We start from the raw sequence: 25,123 nt of genomic DNA, 5'->3' as shown, positions 1-25,123 counted from the left end.
GAGTGTGGTTGTGCTGCAGCCATTTCCTTTTAGGTCAGAAGTGGTTTTTGGGAGCTTGGCACGAGAAACACACTAATATTTTTGTTAAGGAAAATTTCAGATTCCGCAGCAGGTCCTCGAGAACAGCAGTGCAAGGCAAGTATTCAGATTTTTATCATTTGTAACCTGATTTCAGCTTTGCCTTACATCAGAATAAAATTCCTTCAAAGCTAATTTCAGTCTGGCCCCAGGAGAGCATTTGTCCATATCATGAAAAGCAGGATTTTATTTAACACTATTACATACACATGCTGGTGCAGTCAGATGCCCAACTGGAATAGCAGAGCTAAGACAGGTCAGGATGAAGGTGCACTGGTGGGGCTTGGCAGGGAACCTGCTTTTAGTGCTCTTGGCTCTAGCTGAGAACATCAGTTTCTCGTTGGTGAGTTCTGAAAACAAAATTCTTTCCAAAAAAAAAAAAAAAAAAAGAAAGAAAAGAAATAAATCCCTTCACAAATTCTACTCTGGGCAATTGTGTATCGGTGTCATAACTTAAAATCAACAAACCGTACAAAGGAGGTGAATCAAAGTTAAACACATCTGTGGACATGACATTCTTTGATTCTGCTCCTTACACACACTTTTGAAAACAGGCTTCTGATGCATCAGGCTCAGCTGGCAGAGGCATTTTATCCAAGTTCTCCCAGTCAGTGTTCCTCCACAGGTATTAAACCCCCCTGGGGAATGCAGGCACAGAGGTAATAAACATACTCGTTTCATTACAACATCTTAAAAAATGTAAAAATTCTAAAAAACCAACTGTAAGCTGACCTGCAGCCAAAGTACACATTAATTATACAGCTTAAGTCAGGCGGATGCTCAAGGAAAAGAGATATAATGTTACACCCAGCTGGATACTTTGTAGTTAGCACAAATGTAATATAAAGCGTACCAGAGTTTGTCAAGTGTCTGTCTGGATTTTCAGTTTTCATTAGTACCATAATTAAAACCACATTTTCAGCTATATTACCTATAACAAGAAAGGAATGAGAAATGAGGTTGTCAAGGTCAGTCTCTCCCTGCTCTTTATCCTGAGTATCTGCAGGCCACAAGCTGTTGGATTTGGTGTAAACCAGAGTAATGGGATGGAATGTCACGTTACAACCAAACCTTTGTGGCCGGGAGGACAAACTGATGAGGTCACTTCCTCCCAATCACCAGCAGAGCGTATTTATCAACAGCCACATAAGTCAGGGGGACGGGGAGGCAGTGACAGACAGACTGACAGATCTATGGAAACACAAACACCCCGAGTGCAGATACCGCAGGGCCGATGCACAGAACGTTCCTTCCCGCAGAGCTGCACTTGATCTTGTGCTGGCACAGTCCTCCCCATCCACAAACAAGCCTTTTGTGCCCTTTCCGTGGCTTGGAGGACACAAGCAAAGGTTTGGAAAATATGAACAATGCACAACTCAGGCAACAAGATTTAGACCCACGCTCATATTTTTGACACTTTCAGAGAGCTCACAGTTTTGCTTAAAACCTCTAAGGCAAAGTGACCAGGTGGCAGAGAGAAGAATTCCCCAGAGAGGGACATATTGTTCCAATCATTACAGTGGATGCCTTAATTAGAGATGGGTGGTGAAAGGCAGCACAGCTCAACATCTTACTGAGGGATCTGACCCAGAAATTCCAGTATCAAAAATGCATTTTTTTGCATATTCAAGTGCAAATAGGTACTCGGGGCAGCCAAGGCACCAGTGAATGCAAATGGGATTCCCTGGATGTGGTCTAGAAGGTAAATATGGGTTAAGCTTTCATGAAACCCAGAGAAAAAACAATAATTAAAAAAACAAAGCAGCTGATCAGTCACGTTAAAGATAAATGACAGTTTGTTTGTGATATTAAAAGGGGATTTTAGCTTCATTTAAAAAAAACACTAACTACTATGAAGGAGATGAGTGAACTATTACAACACTGAAAGACTTAAAAACGATACCCCAGGAGATAACATTGGGAGAATGAAGTGAAAGAGCTCATATAAAATACAAAAGGTGTGTTGTAAAGAAGGATCAGGAGGGCAGACTTTGAGCTTCATCCAGTCATAAATCAAAAGCTTGTTCTCCATCATTCTTGTCTATGAGGTCAGCTTTGATTCCCGAGCTACAATTCCCAAAGGATGGAGGTATTTCTATTGGCAAGTACGTGTCTTTCTTCCCCCAGGCTGGCTCTGCCAGCCCTGCTGTCACCATGGACCGTCATTATCTCAATCTCTTTACTGCCCAGGATTGTTCCATCCGGGAGCCACAGGGAACTATCACAGGGCTGTGAGAGGAAAACCCACTTGGAAGACTGAGGGCATTTGCAGCAGATTAATTGACAAAGAAGTTTATCAAGCCAGGCCATCTGCAACAGTTCAGTCATTCTCCTTCACAGGGGCCAAATGCTTCAGCACAGCAGGCTCCCGGTGACGTTGGGGATACAAACTGTTACACAAAATAATGTGCTAAAAACCACAATTTTAAAACTCTAGCATCAAAAAATACGATAATAATTCCCTCCCCAGTCACGTGCTTCGTATTCTTTGTGCCTGAGTAACTCAAGCATCAGCCTTTGAGCTTTTGGTCAGTCAGGCTGTCCACACTCACAAGAACTACTCACTGAACACAGAGCCTGGCTTAGCACCTCAATTTGCAGTCAGGCATCTCCACGTGCCCAGATAAATGGCAGACCCTTCCCAGACACAAAACACATTTAGAGTGTTCTTTCCCTAATTGTCACGTAACTTACTAATAATAATTACCATTTTTATTCTAAGTCGAAAAAAATGTAATTTAAAAACGCTTCTTGAGTACTACTCAATACAGCAGACTTTTACAGTGTTCTTGCACAGTGCATTCTATTATTTGCTCCACTAGTATCATAATGGTTTTACTTCAGTAATTCTCACTTAACACAGAGAAACGCTGCCGTGAGGTGTAAAACCTGATAGTTACTGCGAGTATCTCTAACAAAGATAACATTTACACAGAATAATACAGACATCCGATCCTGCTTGTTTCTAGAGATAAAAACCTTCATCCTTTTGGCAACAACTCGTAAAGGGAAAGGCACCGATGGGGGTAAAGCCCGAATTTGTAATACAAGATCGCCCTCTACTGCTCAGGAGAGAGGAAAACTAGTGAGAATCACAGAACCAGGGTGGTTTGGGTTGGAAGGGACATTAAGGCTCATCCCGTTCCAACCCCTGCCATGGGCAGGGACACCTTCCACTAGACCAGGTTGCTCCAAGCCCCGTCCAACCTGGCCTTGGACACTTCCAGGGATCCAGGGGCAGCCACAGCTTCTCTGGGCAATCTGTGCCAGGGCCTCCCCACCCTCACAGCCAGGAACTCCTTCCCAATATCCCATCTATCCCTGTCCTCTGTCATTGGGAAGCCATTCCCCCTTGTCCTGTCACTCCAGGCCCTTGTAAAAAGTCCTTCTCCATTTTTTTTGTAGCTTCCCTTCAGGTACTGGAATTACTGATTATTACTTGTATTCTAGTAAGAATATTCAAGTTATAATCAAGCCACATTGTGCTAAAAACTAAGTTACAAACATTTTTAGGTTTGGGTTCATTTTTTTTTTCTCCATTCAGCAGGCAATTTCAGCCTGAAATACAAAAGGAATCATGCAGTGGGGAAAAATTTGCTTTTAAATAATTATTTAATTAAAACAGATTCTTCAAGGTCACATACAGACCACTGCAGAAGCAACAAGTCATGGAAACAAAACAAAAAGTACCAATACAGAGATTTGCTTTACCACTTTTGAGTATTTAACACAGAAAAAAAATATATATATATATAGGAGAACTGTGATAAAAGAAGGGCAAACAAGAAACATGCACCATTCTGAATCAGCTGCACAAGACAGTACAATTCTTGACTCTAGATAGCACTAGAACTTCTTTGTAGCTATAAAAGGCTTCAAATTTCAATCCAAAATAAACAGGGATTTATTGAAGACTTCAAGTCAATGTATCCTGATATGTCATCAGTCTCAATAACAGCAGGGCTGCACCCTGCCTGGAAATGTAGATCTCCACTAACAACTGCCAGTCACCATTATAAACTGGTCAATAAAAACCACTTTATTTACATAAAACACTGTTTTTCCATCACCAGCTTTAGGGCCAAAACTCGGTTCTGGTTTTAATTCAACAAACAAGCAGAATTTATAGGGCCAGACAGAGCTTCCATCCCTCTGTCTGTCTTGCAACCCCAACTCCACAGTGCTCTGCTGGCAAAACTATCCCCAAACCCAAGTGTGTAACTACCAGCAATGGATCTGGGTTGTGATGGAAAGCAAGAAAGACCCACATGCACATGAAGCATATAAAGTTCCCTCCAACAATTTGGAGCAGGAGGGGAGTTGCTTGTTCCTCTGAAATAATACACCTCACAAACACTTTGGCTCAGAACAATCACCACTCACAGAGATTTCTGTCAGTGGTTTTTTTGGCACAGTTTTAGAACAAACTCCAAACAGAAACTCAAGCGTGGCTGAAGAGCTAATGATGTGGAAAATGTACAGAATCTCCCAAGATTGCGCTTGCCATTCTGAAAAGTTTATTTTGTGTCTCGAGTTACAAGTGTTTCTCCACACATGACACCATTTTATCTCACATAACAGGAATTTTCCATTCACATCCTCATTGTGGGGTGCAATGTAAAGCTCATAATGTAATGGTTCCCCTTTCTACAAACAGACAATTGAAAGCGAAGGGGAGGGAAAAAAAAGAGAAGATCCTTGAAAATTCTGAAAAATCTCTTCCACCTATTATTTCCTCCCTCCATAAAAAAAAAAAAACAATCTGGAAAAGTGAAACGATCCCCTGTGGGATCTTGTGGTGATATCACTGGTGGAGTGCTCCCAAAGACATTACAGTGCCTCTCCTGGAACACCACATGTATTAATTAGTCTTACCAAAATACAACTTCCAGAAACAGAGATATCAGCTGAGAGGTGACTAACAAGTTTTGGGTGTTACAGGTGGTTGTTTGGAGTAATCGGTTACCAAAGTTCTTTAAAATTATTTTGATGGTTTGGACATTCCTGATCCGATTTTGGCTCCTTGCAGGAAAAGAACATGGCTTGTTTTTTCAAGGTTTATCTGTGATACCCCATCAAGTTCCTCAAACTCCTTGTTTCACACTAGTCCCCAGCTGTCTCTGCCACACACACACACTGGTTCATTCCAAGCTTTTACCTGAATTTAATCAATTATTTATTTTATCTGTGAAACCTGAGTGCAGGATGGCAGGGAGAAGATGCTACATATCCATGCAGCCCCCCCAGGGATGAGGGCCCTTCTTTGGGCACTTACAGCTTTACATCCTTCTTAAATTACAGACCCAAAGCAGCACACAGGACTCGAGCACCATCCCTTGCCCATCCCTTGCCAATCCACCAGACCTGTGAGGATTTTCACATACTATTTTCTCACATTACTCATTTTATTCACAAATTTTGCTGCCAGGCCACAAACCCATTCTGTGTACATGTATTTCAAACCTGGGACACAGGAATTTCTCCTCAGAAAATCTTGCTGTTTGACCCCCTCCTCACTGGAAATAATCTTTAATATTTCAGGGAGGGTATTTATTGTTGCATCAGAGGCATCAGTGCCTTGTGTCATGTAACATAAGCATTATTATCTCTTAAAAGAAAGACAACCAAAAAAAATTCATAACCCCAAACAGCTACACATAAGGACAAAATTACCACTCAATTTCTTATTGTTGTCCACACTCACAGCAAAACTCTATTTTCTTATATGAAATAAAGAATTCCCATATTCCAACTTTTGTCCATCATCTCTTTCTGCTACACACCTCTCTGGTTCCATTTTTTTTTTTAGACCCTCCCATTAGACATTCACAAACAGCAGTTTCTGCCCCAACCAATTACCTAAAAGCCCAATTAAAATTCTGATTCAATCACCAATTTGATTTCACCAATTAAATCTCCCAAACTACATATTTCAGCCCTTATCTGTGGCTATTTTTTCTCACATTCCACAGGCATCCAAACTACGAACTGACAAAAACTTCCAGAAGGTAAAACCTTGGTGTCATCGGTGCTCTCCTTTTGATTTGCCAAAAGGACACTTTTTTGGCAGAAAACTAACTCCTGTTAGTCCTTCCTATAAAACACACCATAAACAAGCTTTAGCACATCCCAATTTGATGTGCTGGGCAACAGCTCAACTTAAGAAATAATCAGAAAACCCTAACAGGTAATCAGCTACAAACATTTGTCACTTAATTCTGCCAGATGCCAAGGGTAACAAGGAAACTCCCAGGACTTCCTCAAGTTTGGATTCTTTTTTTTTTTTTCCCAAATTTTTTCCTACACTTAGTTTAGATTTCCCACTTACAGATGATCCCTATTTATTCCTGCCACAGCCATTATCACCACTTCAGATTCCATGCAACATCATCATGATTTCCTCCACGTGAAGGCACCCAAACTCCAGAGAATTCTTTTGATCTTTTCAAAGAACAACCACCAGCATTACCATTGTTGCTGTGAATTAATTTATTTATCAGTCGCTGCTTCCATAAAGGTATGATCCCCAGAGTTAGTCTGTGATACCTTTCTCCTGAAGAAGCAAAATTAATCCCAAGGGAATAAAAATACAGCAAATTTCACATCTTTATCAAGGAGTTTGAGTGTTGCACATAATCTCTAAAGGCACCAGAGCTAAAAATAAAAGCAAACAGCGTACCTGTTCCTTCATGCAGTGGCTGTAGGAGTTATTAAAATGATGTTTACAGCCACAGTGACTGGCTGTCCTCACGTTGCCTCAATCCTTATGATGCATTTCTTCCCATTGCTCCTCTTGGTCTGCAACATCTGGATTGTTTTAATTCTCCATTATGCTCAGTCGTGTAATTTTTGTACCTCTGCTATCATATTCTGGGGTTTAATAAACTGGTCTTCTCCTTGATCCTCCCGTCATCTGTTTCTTCATTCCCTGGACCCACCCTAAATCCTGCCATTCCAAGCAATTTGTTCTGACAATCCTTCTCGGGCAGGTTTCATTAAAACCTCCAGCTGGGGAAGTGAAGTTACTAATGTAGAACTAAAAACCAAAAATCTCCACACCTGGAGATCTTGCACTGGCCCTACTGGGAATCCCACCAAACTCAAACCACTTGTGCCCAGCCATTCCTTTCACTTCAAACAACACCCTTGGAAGTCCCCGTGACATTATTGTCTAAACTGATGCCAAAAATCCCTGCTTGTGCCTGGCTCCTTCACAACTTAGTTCTGCGTGTGTCTAAGCGCAGGTTGCAGAAATGCCTTAATGTAATTTTAAAAACCAAAATCCCGAACTATCAATTTATGCATTTCTTCCTATTCATTAACAGCCAGAGTTACTGAAGGAATAAAGAAAAACGCTGCAAAAAGAGATCCATTTGAATGCCCTGGGCACAAGCAGCAGCCCAGCTCTTACAAGCGAGGCAGCCAAAAATCTTCGTTTTCCCCCTGGAACCATCTTTCACGTTAATTAAATTCAGGTAAAAGCCCCATGTTAGTTAAAGTCCAGTAAAAACTCTGTGCAATAGCCCTAACACCTATTTGCACAGAAGAACAGAAAACAGGACCATGAGAAAAACATTTGGCATTAAGCTCATGGTTTAAGAGAGCAAGGGCTGCTCATTTTCCGCTGTTAGAAAGCCCCGTTCTCTACACACAGAACGATCACCCCAAAACTCTGCAGGGCACCTGCTCAAGCACATCCTTGCTCTATTATGTGCTAGGACAGAAGGCTCACATCCATCTCCGTGTTTTATCATGGAATCACAGAATGGTTTGGGTTGGAAAGGACCTTAAAGCTCATCTTCTTACACCCCCCTACCATGGGCAGGGACACCTTCCATTAGACCAAGTCCCGTCCAACCTGGCCTTGGACACTTCCAGGGATCCAGGGGCAGCTACAGGTTCTCTGGGCAACCTGTGCCAGGGCCTTATGGCTATCGGGAACATGAACAGCGGTGGAAACGCATCCAACAGGGATTAAAAATGGAACGACGGCACAAAGACGCGCCCGCGCGCTCCCTCAGCGCCCTCACGAAGCCCCGCCCCCTGGGGCGCGAGACCGCCCCTTCCCGCCAAGTGGCCTCAGCCAATCAGCACGGAAATCGCCACAGCCGGCTGTGCTGTTTGTCTTTTAAAGCCCGCCCCCCCTCCCCCGCTCACCAATCAGAGCGCTCCTCTCGTGCGGCCCCGGGGGAGGCCCGCTTGGCTCTCCACGCACCCTGTGAGCCGCAGCTTCCCATTGGGCGATGCGGAGATGGGCGGGGCCAGTTTGAACGGGTGGCGGCGCCATGGTGAACCCGGTGAGGGGCCGGGGCCGGGGCCGGGGCCGGGGCCGGGGCACAGCCGAGGGTCCTGGCCCCCAGGTGAGCCCCTCGCTCTCCCCGCAGCCCAACGCGGCGCCCGCCGACGGCTTCGCTTCCTCAGACGACGAGGCCGCCGAGGAGGACCCGAGCCCGCTCCACATCTCCTGGTGAGGCGCCGCCCGCGGGGGTCCTTTCCCTCAGGAAATTGCATTAAATCCCGGAAATTGCATTAAATCCCTCTTCTGACAAAGAGGAGCTCTGGTGACCCGTCAGGGTTGTGGGTGGGTGGTGATGTCCCTGAAAACGGATTAAAGCGGTGCCGGGGAACTGTCAGTGGAAGTGGCTGGCGTTGGAAGGGGCCTCTGGAACCCGCCCAGTCCGATCCCCCTGTTCAGGCAGGTTCACCCAGAGCAGGATGCACAGGATCACATCCAGGTGGGTTTTTCGATGTCTCCAGGGATGGAGACTCCAGGTCTTCCTTGGGCAGTTCCAGGGCTCTGTTCTTCCCTGTGAAGGCAGTGAGGCCCTGGCACAGGTTGCCCAGAGAAGCTGTGGCTGCCCCAGATCCCTGGAAATGTTCCAGGCTGGGTTGGACGGGGCTTGGAGCAACCTGGGCTAGTGGAAGGTGTCCCTGCCCATGGCAGGGGATGGAATGGGATGAGTTTTAATCCATGAGTTTTGCCATGAAACGAGCGTTTTAAGGCCGCTCAAAAAATCACCAGCAAAGGTATCGGCGAAAGCAGGTTCAATATAAAGGCAATGGCACAACAGAGTTCGTGAAAAGGTTCACTCTACTACTTACTAAACAGTTAAAATACACCAAGAAAAAGCACACAAAAATCTAAAATCACTCTCAGTACCAGCCCAGAGACTCCATGTCTGTGGAGGCTGTGGTTGTGGAGGGGTAGGTAAGTGAGGCAAAAGGACAGAAGGTGTAAGGACAAAAAGGAACACAGCCCAACACAGCCCAAAGGCCTGACAACACTTAAATTATATCTTATAGCTTAACACTTAATACCATTAACTTAACACTTAACTTATGACTTAATCTAACAGCACTTAACTTATAACTTAACTCTTAACCTATTAACAATTTAACTTGGAGCTATATATGATTTACTATACTCTGACAGTCACTTACTTATAAACCTAAAGTACTCAAGAATTTAAGAAAGCAGTATCCCTGGCACATTTGATACAGCATATGCACACAGACACAAAGGGGCTGCACAAGGTACCCGTGAAAAATTCCCCTCGAGGTCCATGGAATACTCACTTGGAATGTTTTTGCATTCTCCCCAACGGGAGAAGGACAGAGGAGTGAGATGTCAGCCCAGGATTTGTCAGTCAGGAAATAGCAAACATGAAAGTTGCCACCTCTGAGAGGTGTCCCAGCTCAGAGGGGGGGTCTCTGGTTGCCACAGCCCAGGAGAGGTGAGCGGGTCTCATTTTGGGACACCGTTTGTAGGGTCGCAAGAGAGTGGGCTTCAGTCCTGATAACCTGTCACCTCAGCCACACTTTGCATTCTTACACTTTGAAAGTGTTATTCAGGCAAAAAGTTTCCAGGGATGTTCATTAGAAAAGCAGAGAGGACTTGTCACACAACACAACCCTGGGAACAGACAGGATTTCTGGCGAGCTCCAAGCAGCTCAGCCTGAGGGTTGTCAAGGCCAAGGCCTAATGAGCATTACTCAGATCATAGTCAGGGGTGAGGAGGGGGGATTGCACCACCACACCCTTCCAACCCAAACCATTCTGGAGTTCCATGATTTTGTCACCCTCCAAGAAGTTTTTCCTCATAATCAGATGGAGCCTCCCGTGATTCAGTTTGTGCCCTGTCCTGTCACCAGGCACCACTGAAAGGGTCTGGTCCCATCCTCTTGACACCTGCCCTCAAGATGCTTATAAATTTAAATAACCAAACTCTCACCTTCTGATTTATGTTTGTTTTCAATTTCCTGATAGGTTGTCTTTGTCTCCTCTCTACTCTTCCGAGTTCCTGGGATTATGCTCCCTTCCAGGTAAGAAGCATTCACTGAAGTTTGCATGTTTGAAAGCTGAAGAGGGGTAATACCTTGTACCCCAAAATTCTCTGTGGCTTATTTTGTAATCTACCACTGGAATAATTGTTTTGGAAACAACAAAGCAAATCCATAGAATATCTTAATATAAGATCACATGTTTTTAATGTATAGAATAAACATACAAGCTTCCACTGTATTTTTAACTACCAAAACTGCAGCCGTGATGTATCTCCTGTGGTCACTAGACCAGTCAGCTCTTGACTGATCTTTATCCACCCCTTTTATTTCTTGTAATTTTTTTTGGGTTTGTGTCTTTTTATGCTTTGCCCTGATATAAAATTTCCAAAACTTTTTATCTGGAAAACCCAAAGCAGCTTAAAACCTTGGGCAGATTTCTTCTTTTAATCCTATTACATTAGAGCATTAAGCAGATAATGGTGCTTGAACTGCCTTCTGTGCCAGGGATCTACTTGCAAAAAAAAGAACTTGTGTTTTGCTTGGGGTGGGGCTTGGTTGCTTGCTCTGGTTTTGGGGGGAGGTTGCCTGTGCTCTGCTCTTCAGCTGCAGCAGCCATTCCATAAATGTCACTTACCTGGAGTGGGAATTGTTGTCCATAATTTGTTTCAGGTTGCAGGTTTAAGGATGTCAGGAGGAATCTTCAGAAGGATGTAGGTGAGTCTTCTGGCCAGTGTGTAAAGTGCCTCTTGCTCGTGTAAAGGGCAAGAAAAAGGTGCAGCTGCAGCAAATATCTTGGCACAGTCACAGATCACTTTTAGATGTGCCAGTGCCACTTCCCCTGTGGCTCCCCTACAAATATGGGATAAATAGTTGGGGTATTTCCAGGCTGGAGCTACACAGACATCTGTGTGTCCTTCACAGGAACCATGAGGCATCTTTAAAGCAGCTGGGGTCAAGATGAATTACAAACTTGTAACATCCCCTTCCCAGAGGAAAGTGAGGTTGGGATAGAAAGGTGGGATTATTTAAAGATTTATGCTGAGTATTCACCTGTGAGCACTAGAAGGGCAGAGACTGGATAGCACAAACCCCACAGTGTTTGGACAAGTGAAGCTTGGGAAGAAATTCCTGGGTGAGGCCCTGGCACAGGTTTGCCCAGAGAAGCTGTGGCTGCCCCTGGATCCCTGGAAGTGTTCCAGGCCAGGTTGGACAGGGCTTGGAGCCACTTGGGATAGTGGAAGGTGTTCCTGCCCATGACAGGGGGGTGGAATGAGATGGGCTTTCAGGTCCCTTCCAAGCCAAACCATTCTGGGACTCAGTGATTTTGAGCTGGAGATGGGACAGAAAGATGCTTTAATAGTCAACATGCTCTCCTGAGAGCTGATGTGCTTCCTAGTGAGGCTTCTCTCAGGACTCCCTCTGAGAGAAAACTCCTCACCTGGATCATCTGAAGGCAAATGTGGGGGAGACTCAGTGGAAGGAAATGCTGCTCAAAGCAAAATTTCTCACTCCCTGTTGTCTTAACCTCAGAGATTAAACAAGAGCCTCAGTACCAAGCAGCTTATCTGTGTATCCTTGAGCTTGATAGGCTTTTGTTTATTTGCAAGTGTATTAATCCATTGGCAGGAGAACTGGAGAACTGTGGGATCCAGGACATATTTGTGCTTTGTACCAGAGGAGAGCTCTTAAAATACCGAGTGCCAAACCTGATAGACACCTACCAAGAGCACGGGATGTGTGTGCACCACCACCCCATTCCTGATGGGAACGCTCCTGACATTGCCACGTGCTGCGAAATCCTGGAAGAGCTCAGGAGCTGCCTGGAAAATAACCGGAAAACAATGATACAGTAGGTCCTGGTTAGATGTATAAGCAGGTGAAACAGAATGGTTTGAAATGGTAATTGCAGTCTTTGAAGTTCAAGCTGTGAAAAGCTGCTTGTTCCTCCTTCTCCACCTTTTTGGAGGGAACTTGTCTTTTGTAAGATTAGAGTGTCCCATTTCCCCTTGCTCTGTCCAGCAGAGTGTGTTGGAAAGCTCCTTGCTCCCAGCCTGCCTGGATAGCAGGTGTGCAGCAGGAGATGTGAGTTAAACCAGCTCTTGTCAGAGGTTGTGGCTGCCCCATCCCTGGGAGTGTTCCAGGCCAGGTTGGACGGGGCTTGGAGCAACCTGGTCCAGTGGAAGGTGTCCCTGCCCATGGCAGGGGGTTGGAATGGTCTTTAGGGTCCCTTCCAACCCAAACCGCTCTGTGATTCTATAACAGGCCCCTGGGCTGTTTATTAGGGACTCAGTGGGTTCCAGCAGTGCAAAATTCCCTCTTAAATTGCATGAAACAGGTTTAAAGTAATTTATTTAGACACCTGTAGCTGAGCTCAGGGGGGAAGAGCTTTCCATGTTCCCTGAATGACCCAGCACAGACATCCACCGAGACCTTGGTTTTCCTGCTGGTGCAGAACCCTGCTGTCCTCACAGGTATCCTCAAAACCTTAATCTGGAGTAGGATCTAAAGAAAATTGAGGGTGTCCACCCTTGTGCCATTTTCTGTCCTCCCATGCCTTCGGGACTATTACCAGGAATGAAGGGGAACTTTAAAACTGAAGTTTCTCTGGAGAGACGCTTAAGGAAGATCTGAAGGACAAATGGGAGATATCCCTGTAGGTATAGACATAGAATATATAAAATACACAGAAATTCTTGTTGACTTCCTTGTGCCACTGCTGCTCTTGATGATATTGAGGTGAGAATTGTGCCCATATATTTATGCACTGGGGGGGTCTCTGGGTGTTGCAGTTTCCCACAGCTTCTTACAACCAGATGTTTCCTTCTCTCCCAGCTGTTACGGTGGCCTTGGGCGCTCCTGTCTCGGTAAGAACTTGTCTTACTATAAAGGGGATGGACTTGTTCCTCTGCATCTTCCTTCATCCCAGTGTTCCAGAGCATTAGTTCCTGTGCATGACCCATAAGGAAGGGGTGGTGATACTGCCAGAAGACACGAAGGGGAATTAACTGGGTGTACTGGCACTCATTCTTGAAAAGCCTAGGAATTGCATCCCAAGTACTGCTAGGAAGGCAGGGTAGAACAGTGTTTCCAAAGCCTGCAGGCTTGGGCAGGAGCAGCAGCAGATGGGCCAGTGCCCAGAAATAGGATTCAGGAAAAAAACCCAACAGATGTGTGACCCTGACAGGAGTTTTGCTGGGGTGGTTTTCCCGGGACAAGCCCGTGGCTGTGCATCCATGTGCACACACCTTTCCCTTGCAGTGGCTGCCTGTCTCCTGCTCCAGCTCTCGGACACACTGGCACCTCAGCAGGTGATAGAGAGCCTCAGGAACCTGAGGGGATCCGGGGCCATACAGACCATCAAGGTAACGGGGCTGCAGCAGGTGACACACGGGTCCAAACATGAGGGACAGCTCGGCCAGGCCCCTCCTGCCATTCCCAAAGGGATCCCTCTGTCTTTCCAGCATGCTCCACAGTTGCTCCCTGGGGGTTGAGCTGTTCCCTGCTGAAGCTGCTGAACAGCTTCTCCCAGGGAACAAGCGACAGGACAAAAGGAAAAGGCCTCAGGTTGTGCCAGGGGAGGTTTAGGTTGGATATTAAGGAAAATTTCCTCATGGAAAGGGTTGTCCAGCCCTGGCACAGCTGCCCAAGTCAGTGGTGGAGTCCCCATCCCTGGAGGGATTCAAAAGCCATGTGGGATGTGGCACTTGGGGACATGGGTCAGTGGTGGCCTTGGCAGTGCTGGGGGAACAGTTGGACTTGATGATCTTGGAGGGCTTTTCCAACCTAAATCATTCGTGATGCAAAATAAAGCAGCTTTGAATCCTGACACTGAGTTCCCACCTATGAGGACCATGTTTTGCGTTACCTTGGGCTCACGTTGCCCTTGACAGGATCCAAGCCAAGATCCATGTAATCTGTGTCTGACAGTGAAAAATTCCAGAGGGTTGGATTAAGCACAAGAAGAACAAACCAGTCTAGAGGGTGCAGTTTTCCTCCTAGGGTATCAAACAAATTTTTAAGAGGGGCGGTGCCTCTTCTGACAGCCCAGAGCACTCACTGCAGACCTGGTTGTGCTTTTCCAGCAGTACAATTTCCTCCATGATTTCCGGGAGAACCTGGCTGCACACCTGGCAACGACGGACACGGTGCCGAGATCGGCATCGCGGTAGCTGGCACTGCCCCGGGCATCTCGGTGTCTGTGGAACACACATGGATGAGACACCTCTCCCCTAACCTTGACTTCCTCACTGCTCCTGCCTGGGGGACACAGCTGCTCCCTCCCAAATCCGACTGTGAAACTTTGGGGTGGGGATGGAGATCCTGCAGGATGTGCAGCATCTCCCTCTCCTTGGTGACTTTAATACTCACTGCCTTAAAAATACATCTGCAAGTGTGGTTGTGCTCACTGCTGTTCTGGTGACCTGCACGCCTGGCTTTCCATATAACAATCTGGATTCACGTTGGGATGATGGAGCTGGATAAAAATTACAACACTGGAGCTGTTTACAGACACCCTCAGCTCTGCTTTACAGCAAAGTCAGGCTGGAGGGCTCACCCCTTATGAGCTGTTCTAAAACGTCACATTCCCGCTCCCTGTGTTCAGGAATATTTAGGAATGGGTCCCCTCATTCCACAAGTAGGAGGTGTTGCACCACAGATCTGTGACAAGCCAAACAGGTGGGGTTTTAGGTGACTGCCAGGAAGAGACACTGCTGTAGCTGCGTGGGTGAGGCTCTGGCACAGCCCTTCTGCCTGCTGACAGCAGAGAAAGTAAACAAACAATCAGCTGTGAGCCCGAGAGGATCCCACAGGAACACTCCTCTAACAGTCCCCATCCCTCCTGTTCCACTATATTCACTCATGAAAGGAATGATGAACAGGCAGGTTTTGACAAAACTTTGATTTTTCAGGACCTTCCCAACTCAGAAGTTGTGACGTGAGGCTCCACAAGGAGAACTGACTTGAATTTAAATTTCTCTCTTTAACGTGTTTAAAACCAGAGACTTGAGCGCAGGTTTAAAGGTGATTTCTACAGATTAATTAGTTTTTACTGCCATTCCCTTCTCCACTCCTACAGCAGACACAGGAACTCCTCCAGTTTCCACTTAAGAGAAAATACTCTGCTCCAAATGTGCCCCGGTGTTTAATCCTTGCAGCTGATGGGTTTCAGATATTAAGTATTTATCGTATGACTCAGCAGGAAACTTGCTGACAGGGAGAGAAATGTTCTTTATTCTCTCCATAATCTTTTGCCTCCTGGAACTCCAAAACTAATGACAATCAGAAAAGCAATTTTATGTATGTGTTATGTATTTTAATAGCTCTCAGGACTACTCTTCTTCCTTCAGGAAGAGGATTTGAAGTTACCACAGCTTGAGTTCTCTTAGTCCCAGTACATTATAAAAAGAGAAGAATGCAGAGCAGACAGGAGGAAACTGCCACTCTGCATCCCCTGGGCACCCAAACTTGGTGTGGTAATAGCCTGGAACAGGGAAAATTTGGGGAGGAGAAAGTACAGACCCAAAGCTACAGAAGGAATTCCAACCAGGAAGAGATTAAACAGAATTCTCTGCTCTGACAGATCACTCATACCCAGCATAAATAACATGGAAACAGGAGTTTAGGGGCACCAAATGAACTCTGGCAGAACAGCTAAACAAGTATGTTTACCCAGTAGTTAATTCCACTGCAGAACTCACTTTCTTGGGATTGCCCAGAGAAGCTGTGGCTGCCCCATCCCTGGAAGTGTCCAAGGCCAGGTTGGATGGGGCTTGGAGCAACCTGGGCTAGTGGAAGGTGTCCCTGCCCATGGCAGGGGGTTGGAACTGGATGGGCTTTAAGGTCCCTTCCAACCCAAACCATTCTGAGGTTCAGGGATCTTCCACACCAGGTTATAAAAGTGCTCAGAAAGGTACTGAACTGATGGCAGAGGAGCCCTTCAGGGCTGTTTAAGATGCCAAAGCTCTCCCAGGACACCTGTAACACACAAATTTCCAAACACACTCTCACTCCTCGGGCAGAGATGTTCAACACCTGCCCTGTCTCATACATTCCTCAGCTGTTGCCACTGCCCAGCACACCAGTACTGGAGTACCTGCATTTCTGGTGGACCCCAGTGCAAACACTGGTACAACTTTTGTTGCCTCTGACACCCCAGAGACCCAAAGTGAACAAATACACCGTTTATACAAAAAAAAAAAGTTTTACTAGAACTGGGAAACTCTGCATTGTTCTCCAGCACAGGTAAATGAGAAAGACTAATTATTTCTTGTAAGCGAAGCAGCTGTTTGCAGTCACAATTCACAATATTTATGTGAAACATCTTCCCCTGCCCCATCTACTATTTAAACCTCATGAAAAAAGGCAGGAAGTGAAAGTTTCCCTTTTCCAGTCATAACTTGATTCCGTGTTCTGCTTTTAGAGGGAATGCAATTATCCATGTAAATCTGAGTGATGGACACAGCGAGGATCTGCCGAATTTAAAAACAAAACAAGGCACCAGATGAAAGGAGGTGTTGCTGAATTTGAGATTTGTTTTTTATTGTCATTTATTGCACTAAGGAACAGTGGGGCAGTTTCACAATCTCACTTTCTGCTTTGAGAAAGTCTGGAGTATTTATTACTCTTAAACCCAAGAGTGTTTTCATTTCTGGACTTGGTAAATGTTGGAGGTTTATCCATTTGTTAATCAGACAGCACAGACATTTAAAAAAAAAAAAATTATTTAAATTCATTCCTCCGTGGACAATTCAGCTTCTCCTACCACAATGACACAGGCTCGAGATTAAAGCAGGGCTAATGTCCGGAAGAGATACAGGAGGACCTGGACCATGCACAAAAAGGGAAAGACTAACCAGACAGAAAAAAAAAACAAACCCCAAACCAAAATAGAACTATTTTTGCAACTGTGTCCATGAATTCATATCCTAAGACCAACGTCACCTACGGACAAAACACAGCATTCCAGTCCTTCCCAAGCACTCGGAGCTACGGCTGATTTAGAGTTAAGAGTGGGATACACAAGTCCAAGTGAGCCACTACAAAGCCCAGCCTAAAGCAAATCCCTAGTGTCCTAAGGCTAGTAGTAACCAACAGCTACTCGAAGGTTATGGCTGTTCCTTATGCAGTGCAAAGTCAAAACTTTCCAAATCCCAGTCACCTTTATATTAATTTACACGTAATTCTTTAATTTCAGCGTCCCAGGAAAATATAAGAAAACAGTCTTTCCACAAGTATAAAATGTGGAAACATTTTAAAAACAGGGGAGTCATTGTTTTCTAATGCAATTGCAATCGTCGGGTTCCGGATTTAATTCTTGGTCAGAGGTTCTTGTTGTAAAGAATCCATGGGTTTTTTGTGGCTTTTGCATGCACTTAACTGGAACAAAGCTTGCTGAGTGTCTTCTTAAGAGCTCACCAGGACATAAATCATGCTGCAAAAGAAAATAAAAATATGAACATGCATCACTTTGATCGGTGTTACACATTTAATGTATATTCTAAGGAACAAGTTCATGTGAGATACATGGATTGCGACTGAAGATTTGACACAATGACTCTTCTACTTCAACAAAATTCACATTTACATCAAATACTTTAAAAATATTAATGTTTCAGCTCCTAAATGTAAATGCTCTGAGGGTTTATTATATTATGCTTAAAAGAAAAGCTTGGAGCTTTCCAGTCTCCAGTCATGGAATACAGACTCAAAATAGTAATTCCGACCAAATTAAGACTCGTGTTTGAAACAGAATTAATGGTGATTGTGGATGCTTTTTCAGGAAAGTTGGCACTGTATGAACACCTTATCACAGAGTCACAGAACAGTTTGGGTTGGAAGGGGCCTTGAAGATCATCCAGTTCTATGCCCCGACATGGGCAGGGACACCTTCCACTGTCCCAGGTTGCTCCAAGCCCCATCCAACCTGGCCTTGGACACTTCCAGTGCAAATGAATTTATAATGTTAATTTGTTTATGTGGTCATTACATAACGGGAGAGCCTAAACAGGGATTCTGGGGGTGAGTTAATTAGTGCTGCAGGAAAGGATATTTGCCAGTCTGGACTCGCAAGTCCAGGCATCTTTTCATCCTGTGTATCAAAGATTGAACCAACACCCCCCACCCTGCTGTCTCTTGGGGCATCAAGGGGGGAAGTGGGTGAGGAGTTCTGTGCTTTTGCTGCTCCTGACGAGTCTTTAGAGGTGTGCAGGGAGGTGACCTTGGCTGGGCTGTGCCAGAGGCACTGGGAGAGTCTCTGCTAAATTCACAGAACCCCAGAAGGGTTTGGGTTGAAAAGAACCTTAAAGCTCATCTTGTTCCACTCCCCTGCCGTGGGCAGGGACACCTTCCACTAGCCCAGGTTGCTCCAAGCCCTGTCCAGCCTGGCCTTGGGACAGTTCAGGGAGGGGGCAGCCACAGCTTCTCTGGGCAACCTGTGCCATGGTCTTCCCCCCTCACAGCCAACAATTCCTTCCCAATATCCCGTTTAACCCTCCCCTCTGTCAGTGTGAAGCCATTCCCCAGGTCTTATCACTCCATGCCCATGTCCAAAGTCCCTCTCCAGCTCTCCCGTAGGCTCCATTCAGGCACTGGAAGGAATATATCCCTAGGTACAATATTTCTCTGGTGCACTGAGCCAAAACTTCAGACTGATGGGGAAAAACTTACCCATATAGGTAGTAAAAAAAGGATAGAAGGTAGAATGCTAATTTGCACCATCCTTCTTTCTGGCAATAGGCTAAAATATCTGCATTCATGATGGTCGTAGGGTCGTAGAGCCCCGGGCCGCTCATCACGGGTCTGCTCATGTACCTGGAACGGGGGCACAGGGAGGTGTGGGATGAGGGCCACGGGAAACATTGGATCCTGCCCCCCCACCCACCAAGGAATACCAGGACACACAACACAACTCTCGCACAGCACAAGAGAACAAAAAATTAAAACACCCAACGAAGCCAAGTGATGGTTCTTATTGTGCAGCCACAAACTTTCATGGTCAAAAAAGCGTCTTTGTTTTCCCGAGACACAAAGACACGGGACAGGAACACGGCAACGGGAGAACGAGAACAATTCACTGAGCACAGCCACACCAAAATTACCTCCAAATATGATAGGCCAACAAGGGCATATTGAGACCCAGTGTGAGCCACTCTGCTGCACAGAGAAACATGACACAGAAGAATGCATGGATGAGGTACTCTGGAAGTACAAGCTGGAAAAGAAAAAGATGAGTTAGAAGTTCACACAGAGCAAAACGTGTGGCGTTTCAGCTGCTTTGGAGGTGAGTGTTTGCTTAAAAATCATATTTAAAACCAACACTAACAAGAACAAGACTGTGGAACGTGAAAGCAGCAGCCAGCAGTGCTGACTTGCTGTTTTCACATGATATTCATGGACCAAGTAGAAAAATTTATAAAATCAGATGCTCAGATCGATATTTTTTTTCATTGCTTCTAATAAAGTGACAGATTCCACGCTTTACACGTGACCCTCAGAAAAGATCATCGTGATATTTCTGCTCATGCAACAGCGAAATATCAGCAGGAAACATGCTCCTTAGAACGGCTTATAGGCAGAAGGATGTTTGTGTTCTCCTGGTTCACAGCTTTGTTTTGGTATCCACACATCCACAACTGCTCAAAGTCGAATTACTGCCAAAATGTAACACCCCAGGCTGAGCTTCACCAAACCAAACCAGTCACACACAGGGGTCGGCTCCACACGGGCAGTTCGGGGGGAATTGGGCAGTTTTCCCTCCCAGCTCCCACTGTGCATGCCTTACAGCACCATGCTTCCAGCAGAAGCCCACAGAGCTCATCATCAGGGTACCATGGAACCACAGGAAGCATGAAATGCCAGGGGGATTAGTGTTGTTAATAGGAACAACATGGAGAGGTACAGAGAGTAAACACATGCAAAGGGCTGCGGAACCTCCCACCCGCCACGAGAGGAAAGGTCTCGACAGGTCACCCCCAAGTGCTATTTCCTGCTTTATCACACGGGTCAGAAGGGATCATGCATGGAATAACAGGGTGGTTTGGCTGGAAGGGACCTTAGAGATCATCCAGTTCCAGCCCCTGCCATGGGCAGGGACACCTTCCACTAGACCAGGTTGCTCCAAGCCCAGTCCAACCTGGCCTGGAACACTTCCAGGGATGGAGCAGCCACAGCTTCTCTGGGAAACCTGTTCCAGGGCCTCACCACCCTCACAGCCAGGAATTCCTTCCCAATATCCCATCTAACCCTGCCCTCTGGCAGTGGGAAGCCATTCCCCCTTGTCCTGTCACACCATCACTTGTCCCCAGTCCCTCTCCAGCTCTCCTGGAGTCCCTTTAAGCACTGGAAGGGGCTCTAAGGCCTCTCTGGACCCTTCTCTTCTCCAGGCTGAATCCCCCCAGCTGTCCCACCCTGACTCCACAGGAGAAGCAGCAGATCTGCAAAAGCTTCTCCTCCTCAACTCAGGCCCACTAAAACTTGTCCTCAGGAAACACACTCCATTTCCACTCAAAGATTTAAACTGTGTGCACACACACACACAAAACACTCTGCCCCTTTTTTTGGGCAGTGACTAACATTGCACAGGGCGATTACATCGAAGTTTCAGTGGTTTATCATTTTTTTATTCTTCTCTTAAAGCCCCAAAAATATCTTCCTAGAAATCTAACAGCTACCAACAAACATTCTCACCACCTCCTTTGCTACACCCCCCTGCCTCTCTAAATGAAGAATAACAAAGGAAACTTGCATCAACACCACCAAAATTCAGCTGTCATACACAAAATTTTCCAAGGAAATATTTTCACCCAGACCCTTCTTTTCATACTTACCATTTACACAAGGCAATTATTTATAGCAGAACAACCACCCTGTCCAATAGACAATGCATTTGGCAGCCTGCTCAGATAGATCCACCAGGCCTGAAAAATCTGTATTTGTTTACCTACAAGAGCTCAAAATTTGTTTTTCTTTTCTCTTGTTTATTATACCCTACTCCCACACTGGAATACCTGCCTCTTTTCACATCTCCCACACTTTATCCTCCCTTTCTGTCCTAAGGGAAGATTAATTACATCACATTCTGCCATATTTATCACAGAAACGAGGGAGGGTGAATCTGGTTGCTGAGAAAAGACACGACTATAACAGGAGCAGGGAAGAGAAGGAATCAGCAGTGTACTAAGGAGATACTATTTTGGGATAATCTTTCTACTGAGGTGTCTCAATTCCTACCAGGATTTTTTGATTCTTTGTCCAGGAGAACAACCCTCCTGTGTGTCTGTCCAGCATCATTTACCAGATTCCCTTTAAGAGCCTGGATCCCAACTCCACTTTTAGGGGCTCATCTGCTCTCACAGGAACAGCAAACATGAAGTTATTTCAGACTTCCAGGTCACAAAGCTGCCATGTAAAGGACACTCCATGCACAGGGTTAAGATTTGGTTAAACATGCGCATTTTAGCACCACAAAGGTTGCAGGAAGACCATAATGCATCCATGTAATGACAACTGGCCTCTCCCACACTGCAGCAGGAATGACTGGAACAGACCAAGCAAGGGAAACTGTTAAATGCGCAGCTCTCCGAGCAGGAAACCCCCTCTCCGAGCTGCAACCTCCGCCTGGCACCTCTGCTCCTCCCCACTCTCCTTGAATTTGTGTGCTGCAAATCTAAAATGCCTTTTTTTTTTTTTTCCCCCTTCCAGCTACTGTAAATTCATTTCTAACTTGCATAATTTACTTAAACCACAGTAAAGTTTCGGCCCAGGCCAGGCTGCTGTGCTGCCCCTCCGTCCTCCCTGGGCACACACGGAGTAAAAACCAGGAGAAATGCACAAAATCCTACAGGATCAAACTGCCTGTCCTTCAACAAGCCTCCCCTCTGCTGCTGGCCTGTAAGAGATGCAGGCAAATAGTTTGCCTCAAATTCTTTTCCTAAGCCAAGGAGTGTCAGAGTTGCATCCAAGAGAGGACACCGGGACACACTCCTGACCCTGGAACACAGAATAGAGAAGCGAAGGTAATTCCTATCGCCTTCCACCCACCTAAACCCTCCAAAAAAGATCAGAATTGACTTGGTCAGTGCTTAAAACAAACAACTGTTCTCCTCTAACCTCAGAGTTCAGTAAATCTGGCTTGGGAAACACAATTTATTTCTACCTCAAGTTACTTTCTGACACCTGACAGGCATGTAACAGTTTTCCCCACGCCACCGGGTAAGCAAGCAGAATTGTTTTTGCACAAAATATGGAAATCCATGGAGTTGTTGTAAACCCCAAGGAGCAAAGAACGAGCAGATGGACAGGCAGACTAAACAAAACAGCTTAATAGTATTACAAATGTTCCTAACAAAATGAGAGGGGAGTGGCGCCAAAAAACATGAAACTGAAAAGCAGTACACACCTTCAATGCAATTTTGACTCTTTTAATCTTTTTGACCTTTTCAACTGTCTTTGTGCCGAAAATGTGGAAAGCAGATTGAAAGAATGTTAGTATGACAGCTGACAAGATCACCAACAGATTAATAACAGTCAGAATATTCAACTTGAAAGTAAAGAATCAGACAAAGAATTTCCCTAAAACTTCTACCAACAGCAAGGTTTTGTCAACCCAGATGCAATCCTATTGCCTAGGCAGATTGCATCAAGATACCACCAAAAAAAAATAAGCACTTTACATATATTTATTTAACAAAACAAAAAGTCTAGTGTGCTACTTACAGGATTGAGTGTATTACATTGGTCTATGGGGTTCTTGTAATCAGTCTTCAGTTCATCAAATGCTATAATCTAGGGGGGGGAAAAATGAAACAGTTGTGATTGCTCAGTCCAGGAGCAACGGTGTATTTTATCCATGAAAAGTGACATTTTGTCAGAGAACTGCTGCCGTTGTGTTCAGGGACATTTTAACATCATAAACCCGTAGGTAAAACACATAGGAAATGGGTTTTATAAACAAGAAAGCAGAAGATTCTTCAGGTATTCAAAGACCTCTGCCCACTCTCCACATTTTTACCTCCCCACCAGCAATGACTTTCCAACATCCTCTTCATCAGTTCTTAACCCCAGACCCCAAACCTCACACAGGACTATCTTGGTGGCCAGAAGGAACCAGAGATGGCCTTCCTTAATCCAGAAAAAGCAACAGCAAGCTTAAAAACTGCCAAATATTTTGCCTCACTGTCTAAGTAAATGCTGAGCCCACATATATCACAGAATCACAGAATTTTTAGGGCTGAGAGGAGATCATCCAGTCCAACCCCCCTGGCAAGGCAGGGTCACCTAGAGCAGGTTATATGTCCAAAAGGTGCATCCATTAAAAAAACCCAAGCATGTGAACACTCGAGCTTTTCATGCCATAAAAATAAGAAAAAAAAAATATATTAAAAAAAAAAAGATGTGGCGTGAAGCCACTTCTACAGAACAAATGCCTGCCAAGCATCACATCCTCCCCTAGAGCACCTCCCCTGGCAGGGACCTGTTCGGCTGCTCTCCCTGTGCCGGGCTCGAGAAAGAAATCACGGAATCATGGAATGGTTTGGGTGGGAAGAGACCTTAAAGATCATCCAGTTCCAACCCCTCTGCCATGGGCACCTTCCACCATCCCAGGCTGCTCCAAGCCCCGTCCAAACTGGCCTTGGACACTTCCAGGAATGGGGCAGCCACAGCTTCTCCGGGCAACCTGTGCCAGGGTCTCACCGCCCTCACAACAAGGAATTTCCCCCCAGTATCCCATCTAACCCTGCCCTCTGTCCATGTGAAGCCATTCCCCCTCATTCAGTCACTATCTGCCCGCATAAAAACCCATTTTATCCGCACAGAGGCCGATTCCCCCTCTGAGGGCGGCTCCGGATGCGATTCCCCCGCTCCCTCCGCGGCTCTCCGGGGACGCCCCAGGGGCTCTCCGGGACCCGTCCCCGGGCCGGGCGCATCCCCCGGCCCCCCACACTCACATGCCAGATGGCGAAGAAGATGAGCGCGGCCGTGAGCAGCAGCGCCAACATGTAGCAGAAGGCGGCGAACGTGAAGGCCATGGCGGCGGCGGGCGCGGGGGCTGCCGGGCGCCTCAGGACCCGCCCGCGCAGCCGCCATGGCCGCGCCCGCAGCGCCCCCTGCCGGGCCCGCCCGCGCCGCCATTTCGTGAGGGGCGTGCGAGGGGAGGGGGGCGAGAACGGGGGCGGTTCGGGTTAAAATGTGGGAGGTGCGGGGTGCGAGGGGATTGTAACACAGTCATGGAATCGCAGAGTCAAAGAATTACTTAGGTTGGAAAAGACTTCTGAGATTCTCGACCCCAACCTTTGACCCATCACCACCTTGTCAGTGAAACCAGAGCACTGAGCGCCACGTCCAGTCGTTCCTTGGATGCCTCCAGGGATGGGGAGTCCCCACAGGCCTAGGCAGTCCACTGCAATGTATAATCATTCTTTGTGAAGAAATTCTTCCTAACGTTCAACCTAAACCTTCCCTGGCACAGCTTCAGACTGTCCTCTCCTCCTGTCCCTTGTTCCCTGGGAGCAGAGCCCGGCCCCCCCAAATTCCCCCTCCTGTCAGGGGGTTGCAGAGCCAGAAGGTCCCCCCGAGCCTCCTTTTCTCCAGGCTGAGCCCTCCCAGCTCCCTCAGCCACTCCTGCTGCTCCAGACCCTTTCCCAGCTCCGTTCCCTTCCCTGCACACACTCCAGCCCCTCAATGTCCTTCCTGAACTGAGAGGCCCAGAACTGGACACAGCACTCGAGGTGCCTCAGCAGTGCCAAGTACAGGGGAAGAATCA

The 25,123-nt window shown here is 46.2% G+C and overlaps 2 protein-coding genes and 1 long non-coding RNA gene across 7 annotated transcripts in view; 1 reads left to right on the top strand and 2 right to left on the bottom strand.

Moving 5' to 3' along the window:
- LOC116788981 overlaps window positions 1-7,899 on the bottom strand; it is a 29,482-nt gene extending 21,583 nt beyond the window's left edge. Inside the window, exon 1 of the long non-coding RNA XR_004357827.1 lies at window positions 6,758-7,899. This is a non-coding gene — a long non-coding RNA (uncharacterized LOC116788981). The remainder of the gene's footprint in view (window positions 1-6,757) is intronic.
- Window positions 7,900-8,285: 386 nt separating this feature from the next.
- CDKN3 (cyclin dependent kinase inhibitor 3) lies at window positions 8,286-14,745 on the top strand. 5 transcript variants are annotated; one of them, XM_032690139.1, is made up of 9 exons: window positions 8,358-8,375; window positions 8,463-8,545; window positions 8,652-8,813; window positions 10,346-10,401; window positions 11,032-11,076; window positions 11,989-12,211; window positions 13,195-13,226; window positions 13,621-13,724; window positions 14,445-14,745. In XM_032690139.1, exons 3-9 carry the CDS (start codon window positions 8,794-8,796, stop codon window positions 14,529-14,531), a joined length of 567 nt encoding a protein of 188 aa, XP_032546030.1. In that variant the 5' UTR covers window positions 8,358-8,375; window positions 8,463-8,545; window positions 8,652-8,793; the 3' UTR covers window positions 14,532-14,745. The 5 variants fall into 5 exon arrangements, with proteins under 5 accessions (XP_032546028.1, XP_032546027.1, XP_032546026.1 ...); XM_032690137.1 differs by lacking the exon at window positions 8,652-8,813 and having other exon boundaries at window positions 8,286-8,375; XM_032690138.1 differs by lacking the exon at window positions 8,358-8,375 and having other exon boundaries at window positions 8,433-8,545.
- A 2,125-nt stretch (window positions 14,746-16,870) lies between these two features.
- On the bottom strand, window positions 16,871-24,456 carry CNIH1 (cornichon family AMPA receptor auxiliary protein 1). The gene is made up of 5 exons (XM_032690134.1): window positions 24,309-24,456; window positions 23,077-23,145; window positions 19,461-19,573; window positions 19,030-19,173; window positions 16,871-17,794 (listed from the first exon to the last, which is right to left on the bottom strand). The coding sequence occupies exons 1-5, from the start codon at window positions 24,387-24,389 to the stop codon at window positions 17,767-17,769; spliced, it is 435 nt and encodes a 144-aa protein (XP_032546025.1). The 5' UTR covers window positions 24,390-24,456; the 3' UTR covers window positions 16,871-17,766.
- Window positions 24,457-25,123: the final 667 nt, after the last annotated feature.

This window comes from Chiroxiphia lanceolata, chromosome 6 (assembly GCF_009829145.1).
Source record: "Chiroxiphia lanceolata isolate bChiLan1 chromosome 6, bChiLan1.pri, whole genome shotgun sequence".
In the NCBI taxonomy this organism is placed as follows: Eukaryota; Metazoa; Chordata; class Aves; order Passeriformes; family Pipridae; genus Chiroxiphia; species Chiroxiphia lanceolata.
The sequence above is the reverse complement of the archived record's forward strand: the minus strand, read 5'-3'. Positions and strand labels throughout refer to the sequence as shown.

Bases quoted from the DNA above. Each gene is read 5' to 3' on its own strand.
- CDKN3 (XM_032690135.1), top strand. From the start codon at position 8,364: ATGGTGAACCCGGTGAGGGGCCGGGGCCGGGGCCGGGGCCGGGGCCGG. The intron at 8,546-10,345 runs GTGAGGCGCCGC...ATTTCCTGATAG, and splicing joins AGCCCGCTCCACATCTCCTG to GTTGTCTTTGTCTCCTCTCT. The intron at 10,402-11,031 runs GTAAGAAGCATT...AATTTGTTTCAG, and splicing joins GGGATTATGCTCCCTTCCAG to GTTGCAGGTTTAAGGATGTC.
- CNIH1 (XM_032690134.1), bottom strand. From the start codon at position 24,389: ATGGCCTTCACGTTCGCCGCCTTCTGCTACATGTTGGCGCTGCTGCTC. The intron at 19,174-19,460 runs GTAATTTTGGTG...CCCCCGTTCCAG, and splicing joins TTGGCCTATCATATTTGGAG to GTACATGAGCAGACCCGTGA. The intron at 17,795-19,029 runs GTAAGTTTTTCC...TTTCTTTTGCAG, and splicing joins TTTTTTTACTACCTATATGG to CATGATTTATGTCCTGGTGA.